Source organism: Pelodiscus sinensis, chromosome 4 (genome assembly GCF_049634645.1).
Source record: "Pelodiscus sinensis isolate JC-2024 chromosome 4, ASM4963464v1, whole genome shotgun sequence".
NCBI classification, from domain to species: Eukaryota; Metazoa; Chordata; order Testudines; family Trionychidae; genus Pelodiscus; species Pelodiscus sinensis.
Genome location: NC_134714.1, coordinates 63,211,201 through 63,231,496, shown reverse-complemented (window position 1 = coordinate 63,231,496; position 20,296 = coordinate 63,211,201). Strand labels below are relative to the sequence as shown.

General features: G+C 42.4%; 1 protein-coding gene across 4 annotated transcripts in view; it reads right to left on the bottom strand.

Moving 5' to 3' along the window:
- Positions 1-1,134: 1,134 nt before the first annotated feature.
- Positions 1,135-20,296, bottom strand: part of KNL1 (kinetochore scaffold 1) — a 52,633-nt gene continuing 33,471 nt past the window's right edge. For all 4 annotated transcript variants that reach the window (XM_075927102.1, XM_075927101.1, XM_075927103.1 and 1 more), the window contains 12 exons: positions 19,301-19,391; positions 17,018-17,134; positions 16,203-16,290; positions 14,946-15,026; positions 14,491-14,530; positions 14,264-14,365; positions 13,686-13,786; positions 12,435-12,503; positions 12,160-12,269; positions 11,008-11,126; positions 5,096-5,218; positions 1,135-4,967 (listed from right to left, as the gene is read on the bottom strand). In XM_075927102.1, the coding sequence (XP_075783217.1) occupies positions 4,853-4,967; positions 5,096-5,218; positions 11,008-11,126; positions 12,160-12,269; positions 12,435-12,503; positions 13,686-13,786; positions 14,264-14,365; positions 14,491-14,530; positions 14,946-15,026; positions 16,203-16,290; positions 17,018-17,134; positions 19,301-19,391 (1,156 nt within the window). In that variant the 3' untranslated portion in view covers positions 1,135-4,852. The remainder of the gene's footprint in view (positions 4,968-5,095; positions 5,219-11,007; positions 11,127-12,159; positions 12,270-12,434; positions 12,504-13,685; positions 13,787-14,263; positions 14,366-14,490; positions 14,531-14,945; positions 15,027-16,202; positions 16,291-17,017; positions 17,135-19,300; positions 19,392-20,296) is intronic.

Sequence of the window (20,296 nt, the reverse complement as noted above, 5' to 3'; positions counted from 1 at the left end):
AGGGTTTAAAGCCCTAGGGCCCTGGCATGCCCTCCCCTCACGGGGAGAGTCCTGCTGTGCTCCCCTATCTAACTAATTACACTATTTACAGCACTTAACTACTTAACTAGATAAAACTTCAATTAGAACTATAATACAACAGATAAAGAGATACAGCTGCTAAGAGATAGGCTAACAGCCTGAAAGCATGTTCCAGCTACCCTCACAGGTGGTAAGAAGGAACTGAGGGGGTGGAGGGGCCAGCAGGGGTATATATGCACCGGTATACCGGCGCCACTCCAGGGGGCTCCCTGCTGGCCCTACGGATACTGCTAAGGGAAAAAAGCTCCGGAATCCATGCACGCTGCGCGCGTACACCTAATCAGAATGGACACGAGCAAGCACTCGAAGAAGAAGAACCTGGTTTCCTCAAGTGCTATATAGACAATGGGCCCAACTAGACAAGAGACAAAGGCCAGACCTGGCCTTATTCTATGCCAGATTTTTACTTGATCTTCTGCTCTGAGGATAGATGAAAATCTTTCTCAACTCAAGTTTCCTTTTCATTCACTCATTAGCTAAATGAGCAGGTTAATCACTTGGCATACTACTGTTGAGGCACTATCTGGTGTATTTATGTAAATGACAGAAGGCAAAGACTTGAATGGGGAGCAGCAGCACACAATTTTTTTCAACCAGTGCATCTATCCCTTGGGCAGAGTTTTAGACATTTCCTATGAAAATTAAAGTTGAGGACACAAGAATTACAATATTTGTAACAGGGCAAAGTGATTTTCATCCTCATCTCAATCCTTCTGCAATTAGTTGGAAAATGTAATCCTGCATCAAATTTGATTTACTCAAGCAACATGTAAAGATGGAACATGAAAAATGGACACCATAATGTTGAGTGGCTTCTGCACTTACCGCTACATAGAAAACAGTCCCAAATCAATAACTGGAGAGAAACAGGGAGATTTCCTTGTCTTGACACTGAATTTAGGGCTTGTCTACACTGGGAAATTAATTCAGTTTAAGGGAAAGTCTGAATGTAAAGTTAAATAGCTATTCTGGAATAAAAACTTCTACACACAGTTAACCAGGAATAGCTATTCTGGAATAATTCCCTGTGAAGACAAAACAGTCAAATTTGAATCCCTCCTGAAACATATATAATGTTTATTTTCTACAAAAGATTTTGTAATGGATGATTTTAGATGCTTATACGTCGCTTATTTTTTAGTCAAAACCAGGAGTTTTTAAATTAAAGTCACATTAAGTGAAAGTAAAATTACCATGTTTTATCTTAATTACCATGATTTCTATAAAAGCTATTTAGACGTAAAACCAGTCAAATTAAGATTTAAGTTTAGTGTTTATATTTAAAATCCATAGTTCTGAGTCATATTCCTGATTTTGGATCACCAGCCTCTTCTACAGATGGTGTTGTATCCTTATGCTAAAACAGAACTTAGAAGGAGCAGACATTGTCATTTGTAAATGACTCATACTGTAATTCATCTCTCTCTTTATGCAAAACTTAACTACTCAGGCTTTTGAAAAAAGTAACATAGGCTTGGGATTCAGAAGTGTTGGGCTCTAACCCCAGCTCAACACTGTCAGAGGATCAAACTGATAATGCAAATGATCAGATACTCGAGAAAGTTGTTCATGGAGTTCCCTGACTGAACAATGGACATATGCAGTATAATTGTGAAATTAGATGCTAACTCAATTTATCTTTGCAAACCAATTCTTGTGGGTATATTACTGCTATGGAGTTTAAGTGTCGTGACTCTACAAATACCTTGCAAGTCAGCACTGAAACCTTAGAGGAAAACTGGGGGAAATTCCACTTTGACAGCATGCTGTGAATTTTAAGACCCAAAACTCTTGGAGGTTCATGTGTACACACATTATGCATAAAAATTATATGCAAGACTAGAGCTCCTTCATTTCTGCTGTGCTCTGCTACAGATGCATGATTTCCCCTGCCTTCCAGGTCTCCAAACAAAGAAGCTACAACAGCTCTTAAAAGACAGTTCACCACACACTATCCCAGTCCTTTTAGCCCCCTGATGTTCTTGGCTTACTTTTTCTTCAAAGGCTCTCAGACAATTTTTTACCACTATGGTGCATAGTATTTTATGAAGTATTGCAGGAGTGCCCTCTGGTGGTTAAAAATATCAAGACTTCAACTTAAATATATACTTTTAAAATGCATTAAAAGTAGTTTCTGGTAGTGCATCTCAAGAGGTTGCTGCCCCCGTTTGTGGTCATTTTTCCTAGGGTACTTACATTTCTCCTGCTATTTTGTGCAAATCATACACAAACAATGGAGGAAATTAAGACTATATACAGGCAGTCCCCAGGTTACATGGATCCGACTTACATCGGATCCCTACTTACAAACGGGGTGAGGCAACCCCACACTAGCTGCTTCCCCCCAGCAGACCAGGGAGACGTGAAGCTAGCGCCCCCCCCCCAGCAGACCAGGGAGACGTGGAGCGGCTTCTCAGCAGACTCCTCAGCTTGAGAATAAAGGACTGAGGAAGTGAGGTGTGGGAGAATAAAACTGAGCTCTGGAGAAATGTTTGGCTAGAGTTTCCCCTACAATATGTACCAGTTCCGACTTACATACAAATTCAACTTAAGAACAAACCTACAGTCCCTATCTTGTACGTAACCCGGGGACTGCCTGTACAGGAGAAACAGTGCAACTAACTTACATACAAATACTGTCAAATTCACAAACAAAAGACAAGAAAAATATTGCTCTAATTTACAGGAAATGACAAAAGTTTCGCCCATGCGATTATGTAATTTTTCAGATAGAAATCTGATATAAGTTGACAATATCAATTTAACTTCTAAATTATTTCACAGTAAAGAAGAGAAGGAAATAATTAATACAAATATTTAATAAGCTTTTCAAAACTACCTTCTATAGAAGGAAAATTGGAAAACATAGAACGTCAAAATATATAAATGCTTAAACTTCTGAAAACATTTAAAAATTCTTATATTTTACAGACATACAGAAACTGTCAGGAACCCACATAATGGAGAGATGATAAGTACTAGATGCTTCAACACCATAGATAGGAACAGGTTCTATTTACTCACGACATTCTCAGTTCTAAATCTGAAGATGCAATTACCATTAAGACCAAAAAAAAAAAAAAAAAGGTTCAAAATATGTCAAAGGTATTATCTAGATTTTGTTTTAGTTTTGAAGTCAAAGAAATCAGGCCCTATTGACAAAATTTTATACAAGACTAACACTTCAATATAGTGCACCGAATGCTCCTTATGGCTCCGGGGCATTACAGCTTATGCAATTTATAGGAAACTTAGAGACAGGCAGGATGTCGGTTAGTGATTTATATGTCAAATTATATCCCTATTTCTCCAGGACATTCAGCAAATGTTTAGAATGTGTTACTGGTTTCCTTTTTATCAGTATCAGTACAAAGAATTAATGGAAGCAAAGATACAGATAATTTGCTAAGCAAGAATATTATTCCAGTGATGACACAAAAGGTAGACAGGTAAAGGAGATTATATCTGGAAAAAACATGAATGTATGATGACATTTTAAAAAATAGTTTTTGCCATAAAGAATCCTTAAAGGTAAATAAAAAATTCTAGCAGTGGCAATTTCATTAAAATTACTAAGAGAGTCTTTAGGAACTTAATTATGAAATAATTAATCAAATCATGATGAATTTGACTGAAATACAACTAAAAGAGTAGTTTGTTTTTGAGATCATATCACAAAACATTTTCAGATAGCTGGAATTTTTTTAGCTGAATTTGTTACATCTATCATAATCCTTTTTACCAATACTGAAGATACAAAGAGAGCAAGCACTATCTGTTTAGGAAGAGAAAAGTCTTTCTATGTAATGAAAATCACCACCATTTGTTTTCTTTCCTTAAGGAAACAGCTGCCTCAAGCAAGATAGTAACAAAACGGTTGAGAACAGAAGTACACCTGCTAGATCCTGCACTTTGGAACATCTCCTACCAGGTCACCTGCTGAACAAACTATGCAAAAACAGATTTGCATATCTAGCCATCTTACCCCTTTGAGAAATAGGGAGCTTAGCCTAAGTAAGTGCCTCAAATAGTGCAACACCTTAGCTTTAGAAAAGGATTTACGTGCAGAATGATTCCACACAAAAAAGCTCACAACTTGATCCATGTGACTTTGGGTACTGTTGCACTGCAAAATCAATGGCTAGAAGCAGTAACCTGAAGAGTAAAGTGTATGCCATTTGTGAATTTTATAAATTATAATTTTGTTAAACAGCAGAAAATGGAATTATAATTTGTGATCTCAGACATTCCATAAATTTGATTGCATCATCTGAAATGTATTATCTGGGCTAATTACGGATAGTAACTTGGAGTACTGCAAACCTTGGAAGATAGATAGTAGCCCTTAGAAATAACAAACCAGAGAAAAATCAGACTAATTCTGGTGGTTACAGGAGCTAGAGTTTTTTCGTTTGGGGCAGAGTGTAACAAAAGGGAAACCATAACCAGCAGTGGCTGGAGGGGTTGCGGAAGAGAAATAAAAATGTGGAAAGTGGTCCAAGTTAATGGAAATCATCTGAAATTCCTCCTTGTTGCTAGAGAATTTTCTGCATTACCTCAGTACACTTTGGTATAGGAGAGATGTTTGGTGGTAGGCTTACTGAGATTTCATTTCAGTGGTTTAAATACCAGACAATTTCACAGTTGGCTGCTAGATCAGATTCTCATAGTACTGAAAGAAGCTAACTGCACTGTGGGAACAACCTGGCAATTCTTGTAAGTTTGAAGAGGACAGACATCCAGCATGAGAACTGCATTGATCTGAGTGGATTTAGTGAACAGTCAGGGAACCCTGGAGCAAGTTGTGATGAATCATTTTGACCATTCTCTTCAGGTAGTTGGTGCCCAGTGGCACACTGGACAGAACAGCAGAAATTTCATCATGGCTGGGAAAGACAAAAAGAAATTCTCAGATGAGCTTCTGACAGTATATTTCTTAGCATTTAACTTCCTGTTCACTGCTTAGAAGTAGAAAGTATGCCATAGTCCTTTACTATTTACTTGTGCTACTCACCCAAGGCTCCCAATCTGTTTTTGGACAGTGAACTGGAGTGGTGTTGAAGGGTAGTTGGCAGATAAAGAAAATATCACCTCAAACTTTGCAAAAGCTGTACAAGAGGAGAACAAGAGCTTCACTCTGCAAAGAAAACAAAAAGTAAATGAAAAGGATTAAGTCATGGCTTCCTTTAGTAGCTTCTTTTGACATTGCGTTTCCAGGTGGAAAAAGCTACAACTACATTAAGATGTTATACATAGCCTCACTTTATAATTCTTGAAGAGCATCAGTGTAATTTGTTTATAATGTAGCAGTAGGTAAAGCTGAAGGAATTGTGCCATTTTAAGTAATAAAAGCATGAGGCCCAAGTTCCCATCAGAAGAAACCAATCTCTCTAAAGACTAGAAAGGAGGGGAAAGGAAAGATTCTTTTTCTGATGTTCCACCCTTTAAAAAACAACAAACATCATTTCTCCAAACCTGTAACTGCACATTTGTTTTGCTGACATCACTAAAAAGAGTACTGCATTTTTTTTTTGTTGGTGTAGTGAAGGACGCAGGATATTATGAGGGGATATTATTAAAAACAAAGCAGCCTGTGTATAAACCCACATTAAGAACATAGAGAAAGGGTTCACTAGAACAGGGATACAAAGAGGCAGTGGAAACTGGAAGAAGGATTCTGCAGTGAAGTACTTGTCCAGTCCAGCCCAGCCATGCCACAAGAAAAGGAAGCACCATGGGAAAGTGGGAACTAGGAATATGGATTATTGTTTTAAATTCATTTTAAGTTAAGGACTGTGGGTTTCTGCCTGGCTGAAGCAAACTCAAGATGTCTTCACTTTGCTGTTTTTATTTTTCCCCCCTAAAGACCAAATGCAAGAATGACAGTTATTTACTGTAACACTGATTGTGATGTGATGTGATGCAGCAGTGTATTCCATTTAGCGATGTACGTACCCAGCACAGTGAAGCCAGAAAAGGGGGCCTAACAGTACCATAAATGGCAAATGCTTGTGGCCAGAGCTCCTCCTTTGACCATGAGGTGGGGGAGCCCCAAGCCTCCAGGCCCTTCACACCAACATGCAGAGACAAGTCTCCAATGCAGAGGAGACAGAAGTGGGTCACAAAATACACGAAGAACCACAGTTACAGTAAGTAACCATTTTTTTCAAGTAGATGCAGCTGTGAATTCCACTTTGTGACCCACAAGCAGATCCCACCCAGGGAGGCAGGGCTTTGAATCTTCCCAAAGATTGCAGGGCAGCTCTACCAAAGATTGCTTCTGCCCTGGAAGATATGGTAACGACAAAGGTTCATAAATGTGTGTACAGATGTCCATGAAACAACACTGCACATGTCCACACTGTTGTGGAAGACTGAGACTACAGATGCAGGCAAAAGTAGTGAATCATCTGAAAAAACTCTCGGTATACAATAATGCTCTTCAACTCTTAGCATTTCAGGGCTCCCAATTAATTCTATTTTCTGAATGAGAACCAAAGTCGACTTACTGGTATTTAGGATGAGACCCAGATGGTCACGTAAATACGATGTAGCATCAATATGCAAAAGGACTTCCTCTCTTCACCAGCCTCTCCGAAACCAGTCATCCAGATGCAAGATGTTGATTCTTTTGTCTTAAGGTATGCCATTACCCCGACCACACAATTGGTAAAAACCCCAGGGGTGAAAGAGCCCAAAGGGAAGCATTGTAAATTGAAAATGGCTCTCTCTCTTCCTTTGATTCATAGTAGTGGTCAAATCAGCAAAATCATCATGTGAATCATGTCCTGAAGGTCCTGAACAGTAAGCCAGACATTCTGAGATAACACAGGGAGGATAGTCAATAGAGTGACCATTCAAAACTTCATGTACCAGATATATTTGTTGAGGCCATGAAGGTGAAGAATAGATCTCACTCCTTCCTTGGATTTGGGCACCAGAAAGTACTGGGATTAGAAGCCCCAACCATAGTGTTCTGGCTGAACATCCTCCACTGCTCCCAAGCCAGTAGCAAGTAAACCTACTTGAGGAGCAGTATCTCATGAGAGGGTTTCTTGAAGAGGAATGGGGAAGGAGGGTGGTGGGAGGGATGCAAATGAACTAGATGGTGAAGCCCAATCTGATAGTGCTTAGGGCCCAGCTGTCTGTGGAGATCAAACATTGTGAAAGCAAGCTAGCCTGTCCCCAAAGAGTGGGAATGGGAAGAAGGGAAAGACCACTGTAACACTGCTCTGGATTGAGGAATCAAAAAAACGTACTCAGGGAGTGCTGGGTAAAAGCATGTGAGACTGGCCAAACCCCATACCTGAATGCCTCCTCCTCTAGGACCTATGCCCCCTTCTGAGATAGTCCCACTGTCTTGTGCGAGGAAAATGTGTGCTGTCAATCATAGTGCTGCTGCTGACCACAGCAGTAGTTCCTCTCTATACACCCTGACAACCACAGGGTACCCCTAGACTGCTGAATCTTATTCTTCGTCGAAAAAAAAAAATCTTGTCCAAAGGACAAATTCTCTGTAGCCTGTTGGATGCTGAGAGTAATGCCCAAATTCTGAAGCTAAGACTTCTCTCTCATGTCCACTGCTGAGTATCACTGTGGCTGAGCTATCCACCATATCCAATGCAGACTGCAACAAAGTCTTCTCAATCAAGCAGCCCTCAGTGATAAGTGCCTGAAACTAGTCTGAAAACTTAGACATAGTCCATGGCAAGTGGATTTGAAACCAGCAGGGCCGCACAGTGCGGTCAGCGCATGCACAGCGCAAACACTGCTTGGTGAGCCCTGCCCATAAGGACCACCCACTTTGAGTGCCTGTTGTTGGGAGTGGAAATAAACCTGCCCAGTTGGGTTCTATTGTTCACCGCAGTTCCAGCCAAGGAGTTTGAGGCATTACAACACTAAAGAATAAAGAAGTGGTTAATTGTACTAGGGATGTTAAATATTGGTTAACTGAATAGTCGAGTAACCTCATGAATTCTTAATGGTTAGTCAACTATTCTATAATCTCTGGGGGCTGGGCAGCAGCCATTGCACTCCAGCCTCACTCCCGAGAACACCACTGCCACTCTGCACTGCTGCCACTGTATCAGAGACAGCACCATGGGGTGCCAGGTGGGAGCTGGTCTGCAAGAGGAGACCGTTTAAAACCCAGCTCCCTTTGTGGACCTGTGCTGCTGCCCTATGCTGCTGCCTCTGATAAAGCAGTGGCACAGGATGGCAGCAGCCCCTGTCTAGGGGGTGGTCTTAGCTCGTGGACCCAGTGCGAGCCAGAACTTAGCAGGCTAGCCAGCAGCCTAGCTTGCTAAAAAATTTACTGGCAAGTGGGCAGGGGGGAGGGGGAAGAGGAGGGGAGAACCTATGTAGTCTATAGCATTAACCTGTAAGCTTTTGCTTATTGGTTAATCAACTACACTTTTACGGCCCTAAACTGTATCAGAGCCAGATCTTGCTCCAGGACCAATGGACCTGGGTGGATGACTCTGGAGGCAATGAAAGGTTTACTGGTGCCTGGGCTTGTGGTGAGTCAACAGCCACTGCTGAAGACCTGTCCAATAACCTTGCCCTTAGGGCAAGATGATGAGTGGGACCCTTACATCTAAAGAGCATCCACAGAGATAGACAGGTAAGGACCAATAGGTTTCCTAATCACAAGACAGTCATAGAGTTCCATAAATGGTCCCCAATGCAAGCCAGAAATGGAAAATGGAAAGAAGATGATCCCAATCTGGATGCTGAGGCGTCTTGGGCTTTAAGAGGATAAGGGTGGAGCCAGCCCTGAGGATGTGAGCAACTAGTCTGACTCCTCTGTAGCCCAGAACAGAATGGAAATGGACACTGATGGTGGAAATGGTATTACTGAAGCTGAGTACACCCTCCATTGTTTCCAGCAGTAGAAGCAGTGTCAACCCCAAAGACAGCTGCATTACTGAAATGATGGATGGTATTGAGGTGGAAGGTGATGAATGCCACCACAGTAACATCTACAGCACCAACTACAACAGTGCAAAAGAGTTTCTCAGTGACAAGATCCCTTGCATTGAGCCTGGAATAGGCGACCCCCAACTTATGACTGCCTGACTTACAACCCCCGGCATTTACAACCATTTTTTTTGTGCCTGATAGCTCCTAAAACCCCACAGTTCTCATTTATGACAGTGTACAAAGCAGACTCCATGCATCATCCCAAAACAGGAAACACACAAGGTCAGTCAGACTCGCCAGTTTGCAGTTGCTGCTTGACCATCTCCGCCACTTTTTAGTTATTTTTGTGCATTATTTGAACTATTTAGTTTAGTTTTCCTCCATTTCCATAGTCAATTTTGGTATTTTTAGGGTATGACATGGGTCTCCAGGAACGGAACCATCATTTATAACATTGTGCCTATGGGAAATAAGGATTCAACTTATGATGGCTTGACTTACGACGGTTCTTCAGGAACCAACTAGGTTGGAAGTGCAGGGGTCACCTGCACTTCCCCACAGACTGTAACGGGAACACTGGGATGCAGTACTGACAGATCCAAGTGTACATTGGCTTGTCCAGCCAATGGGGCTAAAAATGACTCCACCATGGCCAAGTCCAGCACTAAAGGAGAGGTTGGGACAGAAAGGCAAAGATCTGCTATAATATGGAAAGTTAGTGCCAGCATTGCCCTTGCTGGTATCAGACTCAATGGATGTCTAGGAGTCAGAATTGAAGTGAACAGTCCTACTCGGTCCTGGGAAGCAATTACAGGCATCCATATCGCCCTGCACACTGGGACTAATCCTGTGCTGTTCCACGCTATTCCTAGAAGAGTAAAGAATCCCCACAAGTTCGAGAGTGGTTTTGATTGGTCTTTTGTGTCCTTTTCATTGGTATATTCCACAGGGAATGGCTCCATCTCTTTGGAGAGGTGTGTGATCCAGAACGTGAAGTGGGCAGTACTCTCAGAACCCAAAGGCGACCTCTGATCCTACAAAGGCCTTGGTGTCAAAGTAAGCCACATGGCCTCTTCAAGCAAGTGCTGCTTTAGGCAAAGGCCCTTAGCCACTTGAATTCATTTGGTGATTGATATACAAATCAAACACTACTCCTTCACAAAGATCTCACCCAAACACAACATACACCCATATCTGAAGGACTATTGTTAGGGATCGCTCCCCCATAAAATAGACAATGTTTAAACCCTGATGAGGGCATCAAAAGGGGATATTTAACTAAATACAACCGACATTAATTTAACTGCCACTGAGAATACTCACTAACTATATACAACTAGAAAAAAAACATTACAGAAGTAAGAGGTTAAGACCAAAGCTTGGACTCTAGCTCCAAGTGGCAAGTGGAACTAAGGGGGGCTGTTTTGGGAGATGTTGCTTCGCAGAGCCAAGGAGGGGCTGTGGCCATGAGGTCTGAGCACCCTCCCTTTACTGGTACAGCTAGGCAAAATTCTCCATCTTCAGTACGATGATTACACACACACACACACACACACACACACACACACACACACACACACACACACACACACACACACACACACACACACACGTAGAATACACAGCTACATCTATTTGAAGAATAACTCTTGGTCCTGATTCCCTGCACATTGCTGCACCCTGATCCAATGCCTTGGATACAAATATTTGTCAAAGTCCAGGTATCAAGGAATGAAAGAGGTGTTAGCAAGGAAGCTGACAGAATCCCCCAAGTGTTCGTTTCCTGCTATTCTGAAGTTAAGTTTTGTTTTTCAAAAGATGCTGAATTTGCAAAAAAAACCAACCATACAAAAAAAAACTACACACAATGAAGTTTTGGATGTCAGCTAGCTTCCGTGATTAAGGGTACAATGAAACTGTTTCAAAGTCTTCTGTTTGTGAGTAGTCACTAACAGCTCTGTTTTGAGGTTGAATCGGAGTAGGTTTGATGTTTACATCACTCACTTTGTGTTGTCCACCTCTGTCTTCAGAAGATTACATTTTCCACCCCATCTGTTCAGAAACTCAATCTCTTCTCCTAAGAGTCGACAGCGATTCACCACTAATGAGATCTCATGCAGCATCTAAGTGGACAATCAGAAAGAGTAATCACATTAGAGCACACGTATTAGCTACATAATAATTTAAAATTATTTGTAATTCTATTCTACAAAGTACATAAAAAGCTCCATAATTGTAACTCTGCATTCAGTTTGAGTCCTGAAAATGAAACTGCTCAGATATTACCACAGAAAGATTCTGCTGTCCAACTTATGCCCTCAAATATAACTGTGCATCCATGTGGGAAGGCCAAATGTGGTTCAGCAATTAAAGCCACTCTTATGTAAGAACCAGAATATAATTTCTGTCCTGAATGGTTGTGTTAGCTCTAGGGTTAACAGAAATAGTACAGTTTATTTCAGTCATAAAGCAAACAGACATCAACAAGGGAACAAATCTATTGAGTGAAGTATCTACAGTTACACAGAATCAGAACCACACACTTTACTGTATGACTTAAAGTTGATTGACTACAGCAGTGGTTCCTGCCATGGTGCCCGCAGGGCCATTTGTGTGCGCCCGCCAAGTGCTCGGGGCTGGCCTGGCCCCGGGCACGTGGTGCATGTGCTGTGCCGGAACTGGCCCGGGCGCATGGTAAGCGCCGACCCCGGGAGTGCTGCGAATTGGCCGTTCGCGCCCCAGGCGCGCGACGCTTGGGGGGAGGGCCGTCGACCCCGGGTGCTTGCAGGGGGGCCGGCCCCGGGCGCGCAGCATTTGGAGGGTGCACCGGCCCCGGGCACGCGGCGCTTGCGGGGGAGCCCCGCCCCCGAGCATGTGGCTATGGGGAGGGGCTGCCCCCGGGCGTGCATGTGTCCCCGCCCCCTGGCGCCCGGCAGGTGAATGGCCACGCCCCCTGGCGCCCGGCAGCCTCTAAAGGTTGGGGACCACTGGACTACAGCTTTAGAATCACTTTCCTTATGGCAAATACTTATGCAGCAGAATATTCAGAAATTCAAGGCTGAACTTTATTTTAAGAAAATATTGTTGAAGCATGGACAGAATAGATTCCATGATCATCATCTCAGGGATCTACTGATTAATTTCTTGGAACATTACCTGAGGCAGGTGTTGCATTGTTGTGCATTTTGTCTGCCAGAAACCTTGACTTTCAATAAATTGGAAGATGAGCCTTTGAACTAGACATGATGAAAGTGGAGCTTTTTTTTCTGTTAAGACAAAAGCAAGAATTATTTTTCAGTCCTGCTTATATGTATAATCAGTAATCTCTTTTTGGGACCATCAGGCAATGCACTTGCAGATAAAGTACAAATATGCCTTCCTAGAAACAGGCAAACCCAGGACCAGAGCAGCAAGCCACTTCAGAGCCTTACCATCCAACAGAGATTCAAAGCTCATATTAATGATCTTTCTGCATGGATTGTCATTGAAAACAGCACCATCTGTAAGAGACCAAAAACAAACCATATTGTAAGTGTGTATTCCTAGACTGTGCATGCTAAACACCCCAGAGATATATCTCTAGGAACAGATATCCAGGTTGTATGATTTAATCCTTTGTTAAAGTCGTGTCTGAATCCTGTAGTAAGTTGAGGGTCAGTAACATTAGTCAGCAGGCCTGACTAGAGGCCTGTAACATGAAAACAGCAACTGGCCTGCAATCTAGTGAGCAAGACTTTGGTTCAGTAACACAGGAGCCAAGAAAGAGGCCCTGTTGATAATTGTATAAGTTAGGTGGAGCATGAAAGGACATAGGGAGGCCAAGTACGGACTAAGCCAAAGGGGAATAGCAGAACATCTTAATAAGAAATGTCTTGGTACAAAGACTCCCCAAAAACTAATGTACATACCGACCTAGGTTCAGGACTAGGCCGAAACTGACAGCATAAAGGATAGTAAGTGAGCCCCCCTTCCATAAGATGAGGGTTGGTAACTAGGCAACAGAGGGTAGCAACCTGGTCCGTAAAGAAGTGATGTAAATTTGTACCTGTCTATAAAAGGCCACGGCAAAGGGTACTCTCCGACCAACCTTGGGGGGGTGCACTAGGCACCTTAAACGACAGATGTCATTGCCTAGAGGACTTACAGAGTGCACAGTAGTTTAACTCTGGTTAACTGCTGTTAATATCTGTTATTTGGTAATAGGCATGCTATGCATTGGTACATTGTCAACGCGTGCCAAATGCACAGTGGTTTAGCATGAGCACTTCTGCTAACAACTATTAGTGCATCACATTTGACAATAAACCTGCTCAATTTTACCCTTGCCTGCATCTGTCGTTTCAGGGGCTCTCAGAGATCTCCTGTGTTGACCCAAGTGCACGGGGTCTAACACTTCAGATAAAGGGAGAGCATGCACACAGCCAAAAGTATATCACCGACGGAGTAGAGGTCCTGTCAGGAGCGTGCCAGGACAACCCCGAGACTGCTAACTGATGACACTGAACACAGACAGTACGACAAATCCTAATCCATAAACCACTTTAACTCAATTTTAATGCTTTCACTTTTGCCTCTCCTACTAGTATAAAGTCTAAAAAGGTCAGTCTGATCCAATGGATTTCTACTATGTAAACCTTTGGTTTGCAAACCAGAGAAAGCTCTTGCCAAATTTTGCCACTCACCCACTGGTGGCCCAAATATGATAGTCAGTTCTATAGAATCATAAAGGAAGGTGAACACTGCCTGCTGATCACTCCATTCACTCATCTCCCATTCAGTGAAACTAAAAAAAGAAAAATCTGAGTTACAACCAAAGAAACAAAGAGGAACAAAGTCAGAGTATGAAGTGCAGATACACATCATCTGCCACCAAATAAATGTGCCTATGGTAGCTGGCAATTTGCTGTCCCCGTAGCTCAAATCAGATGGAAATCATAGCATGTGCATGATCTTCCAGGAAATATCGAAAAATCTGTCTTCTATTAAGAGGCAACATTAAAATAAAAATACTCATTATGCAAGGGCAGGAGAGTCTGCAATAGGAAGAAACTTTGCAGTGACCCTTATGTATATAAAATCAGTGCATCCTACTATACACTAAACTCATAGAAGTTTTCCTGTTAATCCAATATTGCCAGAAGGTAGGCTTCAAATGTAGCATCAGTTAAAAATTCATTAGCACTACCAATGAGGGAAGAGGGAACTAACTGGTTGATATCTGGGATAAAAATCAAAGCTGAAGACCCTTTATTTCCCTTACTTGTATCTATCGAGGAGCTCCTCACAGTTGCTTGCTTTAGTCTGCAGACAATTTATCTCAGAAAATCCCTGTTGTTTCCTAGCCTCCAGATTTGTTAGATTCCTACAGAAATACAGCAACAAAATCAGATGTTCTGAGAAGACAAAGCACCTTGATACAACATGTAGAATCTGAGTGAACATATAAGCTTTAAAGAAAAGTAAAAGAATCATTGTGTGAAATTCTACCTTTGCAGCTCCTCTTCTTGGGCTTTGAGGTTTTCAAGCTCTAAGAATATAAAAAAGAGCTATGAAAGAGAACTGCAAACAGTCTGAAAAGCATATTAAAAAAAAGGACTGGCTGTATAGCCATGGTTCTCGACATCAGGCGAAATCCCAGGATAATGGTAGTTACTCCTACTAAAATGTCAGTGGGCAATTATTCAGCACTTGGAGAACAATGCATGTTCTTTTCAGCTCATTGTATTCCAAATTCTGAGTTTCTGGAAAAAAAGGCAATCAAATGCAGAAAGGATTGTTTATGTGGATAGCAGTCTCCCAACCCAGGAAAGAGAACTGTGGTAAGATGCCCACCTTCAGTGTTTGCTTTCATACTAGTCTGTAGGTACATATCTCCTATTCTGGGCCATAAACTTTTCCAAACAGTTTCATTATCAGAAATACACCACGACTGGCCCCATTACCTTTCTCCAAGTGTCTCACTTTGGACTCCCAGTCTGTCACTGGATCACTGATATCTGCATCACATTCTTCCAACTCAGCAACTAAAGGAAAGTAGTATTAGAAGCCACTCTCTGCCCAACACACTGCTCTGAGGCTTAGCTGTGACTTAAGTTTCCTGTAAGCTGCATTGCTTATTTAGCTACCTATTTAGCCCTGTGCAGGTACTCCAGAAGGCCATGAAGGGCACAGTCATCTAGGGGAGGCTGAACCCACCCCGCCAGCCTCCCAACTTATCACAACCAGGGCCACCTGGACTGGCTCCCAACCCTGCCGCAGTGGTCCTGTCCTGATCCCACTATGACCCTGTAGCCCCCAACCCTGCCACAGCTGGGGAGGCCCAGTCCTGAAGCTGCCACAGTGGAGGGACATGCTGTATCTCCTCATAGCAGCAACTGGTCTGTGTGAGGAGAGCTGGGGGAATGGTCTTCTCCTTACAGTAGCTCTGAAACACTCTTGTACACCCCAATTCCTCCCAAGATCACTCATCTCCAACCCCACCCTAGTACCCGCACACCGAGCCAGATCCCTCACAACCTTGCACCCCAACCATCTGCTCCATGCCTGAACCCCCTCCCACACTAAACTTCTTGCTCCCCCGCACCACATAAATTTTGTTATGTGCACCAATATGAAGGTGATGTGTCACACATCACCTCCAAATTAATGCATATAACAAAATTAATTTTGCTCAAGTATGGGGACAAAGTAGAGAGAACACTGGCAGTGACCCCTTCAGGAATACAGCCTCTCTTGTATCGGTCAGGCCCAATGTTTAGGTTTCAGTTGTCTTCAGCTATTATAATAATCAGCTGCAATTTTACTTTGTCAAACATGTAACAAAAAGCCTGTAGTTAAGAGTTTACAAGAAAATTTCAGGTAGCAGTTGATGGATAAAAATCTTGGTTGCGCTATATCCAATTACAGCAGTTTTGAAACTCATAGTCCACATTAGTCTTGAGCACTGGAATATATTAGGAAAAAATCTAACTGGTCACAATCTCCACATCCTACTTATAAGGTTCCCTTATGTCAAATCTATAATCATAGGCCTATCCAGCCAGTCTCATACGGACAAGTTACTCGTAGAGCTTGTAATGCTCCCATGCCCTTTCTCTAATTGATGCTTGTAAGTGATCATTAGAATAGTAGCTTTTCCAAAGAAGTTAACTTTTTAATACTCCAATTAAAAATCTTGAACTAAGCTCTGAAACACTTACCAGTTTCCAGAGCACAAAGACAACTATCCATCTCCCTGAGGAATTCATCCACTTTTGCTATTCTTGACTGCAGTTTCTCCCATTGGATCTAAGGGTAAAATTGGATAGTTATGTTTAATTTTTGTTTGGTAATATATTTTCACATAAATCTAGTGCTGTATTTAAATAATGGTTCTGCGTTTGCTAGGACTCTCACACTGATCTCTGTTTGCTTGGAGATCAACCAATGAAATCTATCATCCTTGGATCTAAAACCAGATAGACAGCAGTAAAGGGCTATCACAGAATTTCAGAGGACATCAGAGCTGCTTTGCCATAATCTTTCGATCGCTTTTCTCATGGAGAGAGATGGTTCCAGGTGTTAAAGGATAAAATAGTTTTTTGAACAAATGATAACCTGTTTGACCCTTTAAGAAATAAGAACATTCTGAGATGTCCTTCACTATGGGACAAATGCTCCATATATTTCTCTAACTGGTGGCCTATGCCGACATTCCCACTCTCTCATTTATTTGTAGTGCAATAGGAACACATAAGACAACAGTAGTCATTGCTACAATCTCTCTCTTTATAATCAGTAGTGTGTAACATCCACAGTTTTGAATCAAGAGCTAGGTCCCCACTATGTAAGTGCATAGAAAGACATTGCCCCTGCCCTAGAGGAAAGAAGTAGGAAATTAACAGTAGGAGAATGCATATTAACATAGGATATTTAGATGGCCCCAAGCTCAATGTACACATTTTAAACAAAAGGTAAATAAATCAGGATCTCTAACAGCCCTCTACAACCCTCTTCCCTTCTCTCATCTCAGTACCTGTGTGTTTTGCACCAAACTGTCATATAATTTCACTTTCCCCTTGTGAGCCAGGACTTTACTCTTCTTGGTGAAGCAGGATTTCATTTTATTCAATTCTGTTCCAAAGTTCTTCAGCTGCAATGAATAGGGAAAACAACAGTAGGGAAGGTGAATTAGAAAGTTGAATAAAGTTAGTTAAATCCGTTCCAAAGACTATTTAGTAACAGCATATATGAGTCACACAAGTAGAACCCTGTAAATCTGATGATATTCATGGACCATGTTTATGGTTCTCAGATGGATGTGGATCCAAGTTTTATATCTAGAGCCATGCAAATCTGCAGATATCCCAGTGACACTCTACATTCCATATTCACTATAGCGATATCATTATATAGGATATGATTGTGATACATCTTGCATGAAATGTCATATCATGAGGTGTCAATGGCACTGGCCCCCTTTATACCAATCCCCCCCTCTTCCCAGCTCTAACCTAATTCTTGGGTTCCAGAGCCGCTGCCGCTACAGCTGCATGTCTCCATCCAGGTGCTGGGGCGCTTGCGCTGAGCAGCTGGTGCGCTGAGCAGTCCCCGTCCCCCCAACGCCCTCCCCTTCCCAAGAGCCAGACACCTCCCCTCCCTGCTCTAACCCAATCTCCCTCCCCCACTAACCTTATGCCCAAGTCCCAGAGCCACCACTGGTGCTGCTGCCGCTGCCTGTGCTCAGCAGCCGGCTGCTAGCACGTGCAGGCTGGGACACTGTGTGCAACCCAGGATATGATGTAGTGCGCTGGGGGCCATGAGCGGAACGGCGTGGGCCGTGAGCATTCGTGCGGCTCAGAGTGACCCGGCTGTGAGCATGGCTGACCTGAGCAGTTCTGGGTTCCATCCTGATTCCGTCAGGAGCCACAGTTTTTTTCTTTGCGAGCCGCATGCGGCTCACAAGCTGCAGATTGGCTACCCCTGCTTTAGCCAATATATGGGTAACAGCTTCTATGAATAAATTCAATTCCATCTTGTGCCTGTATTTTTCCACTAACTGTGTTCTACCAAGCAGAGTCTCCAGCAAAGTCCCCTGCACATGGAGAAGCTATAAAAGGGGCAAGTAACATCACCACTAGGCCTCACTCTCCCCTACAACATATCACCTGGTAACACCTTTGGAACAAAGAATAACTGGGGAAAGGAGTCCTGAGCAGAAAAGAAGAAAGCACGGCCTGTGTATGGAAGTCTGGTGGACACCACTTATCTCAAATCCTGTCTAGTTTATAGACTGTAGACTGCAATTTTGTTTACTTCTTAGATAGCCAACTTTGAGCTGTACAATATTATTTTTAATAACTGAACATTTATCTTTCAGTAGTTAATAATTTTGTTTTTTTACCTAAAGCAACATGTTGTTTGAAGTGCAAAGGGAAATCTTAGGAACAAGGGCTAGTGCACTGTCCTCATCACATTGAGCGGAGTGGACTGGGAAATAAACTTACACTGGTCAGGCTTTTGACCAGAGCAATACATACAGCTCTTGAGTCCTAGGCTATGCAAGTGCAGAGATGGTGGAGCTGGCTGAGGAAGGATGCTGGCATCTGTGTGGTAAGGTAAGAGTGGAAAGTTTGTCTGGGGCATCCTGACTCCCATGTGAGCTGCAGCAAGAGTTAGACCTTCTGTCTCAGCACAGCAGCTCAACGGGGGGCGGGGTGGAGGGGTGTCTGTGAAGGGGGCCCCACAGGAGAAGAAAAGCAGGCTTCATGGGGGGGGGGGGGGAGAGACGCACAACATTTCACATGGGCTATGCCAGCATGCTGGGGGGACATGTGGCTATATGGAAGATGGGGTGCTGCTGGGAAAACTCTGTTGTCTCAATGCAAATTAAATTAGTCCAAGTATAACTTTCCTCCCCACTCCAACCTCAACAAGAAAAGGGATTGGTATTAATTACCAACTGATCAGTGACAATTACAAGATTTGAATATGCCACGAAAAATATGGTGGGGGAAAGGCTATTATAGCACCCTGCTATTTTCCACTATTAGACTCAGAGAGCAAACAGAAAAAACAGTTAATCCTCTACATCAAAATAGTTTTCACCTAATATCAGGAGGGAAAGAAAGAGCTTGCTTTTGGCTACACTGAGTTTGTTAACAGGTGGCCATCTGTGGAGATGTTAGAAAGCCAGGGCTAAAATTTAGTTTGTTTGGAGGGAGCCGGAGCCAGAGAAGAGGGCTGAGAGAGTCTGCATTAGCAGTCACCACTCAGATTTGTATAACTGCATGCAATAAGATTACAATATTTGCATTACCTCTTTGTCAGAACAGGTCCTCATCACTTCCCAGAGGTTTTTATTCACATCCACCAGAAGTTTATCCTGGACACCGGCACACAACTTTAAACTGAAACATGAAGAAAGTCCAGAGAAGGGCCTTGTTGTAGCCACGTAAACCAGCATGTAAGAGGTTATGCATCTTATGCAAATCAAGCCCATTGAGTTTTAACTAAGCATTGAGAGAAGTATTTTCTTTTAAGTAGGATTCAGTACCTTCACCTAACCTGCCAGACCTGACTCCTTTGCAGCCCTTTCACCATGTTTTGGATATTATCCCCTTTTTGATTAAAAGCTCCTAACAGATCACATTGTGAAGGAGAAAGTCTTCACAGAATAAATTAAATTGCCCCAGATTCTTTACACTTGATTAGGTTATTCTTTAATCCCAGTTACAAGATTACAGATCAACAAACTCCAGAAATGTGAATTTATGTAAAATAAAGGGGCATAATCTTTTTTTGTTATCCAGGGAATTAAATGCACGAAGATGCTATATCAGAAATGAAAGTATAATGGTTGGTATCTAACTGTTGAATAGTGGTCTTAGTCTTAAAGAAGCATTTCTGATCCAATTCAGCACTATTTGTGCTATTATAGCTATATGTACAGTATAGATACTGAATCCAAGAACATTTCTCTAATACCAATGGTGTCCCAAAGTAGGTACAGCTTAAGTGTGGTTCCTATATTTACAGGAAACATTACTTAAAAATGTAAAACTAACTGGACCCAACTGATTTGTGGTTTATATTGACTCTCCTCTTGCTCAAGGCTTCTGGGACAGTTAGTGAGCAGGTGCAGGTAACATTCAGTATGCTCATGTCATTCAATTTATTTCCATATCTGAACTGTCTGGTGCAGTGCAATGACTTACGTATTGTCTTCTAAGATTGAGGCATGGGTGAAGTCAAGATGACTTGGGATGAAATCCTGGTCCCACTGAAGTCAATGGAGTTTTGCCTTTAGTGGGTT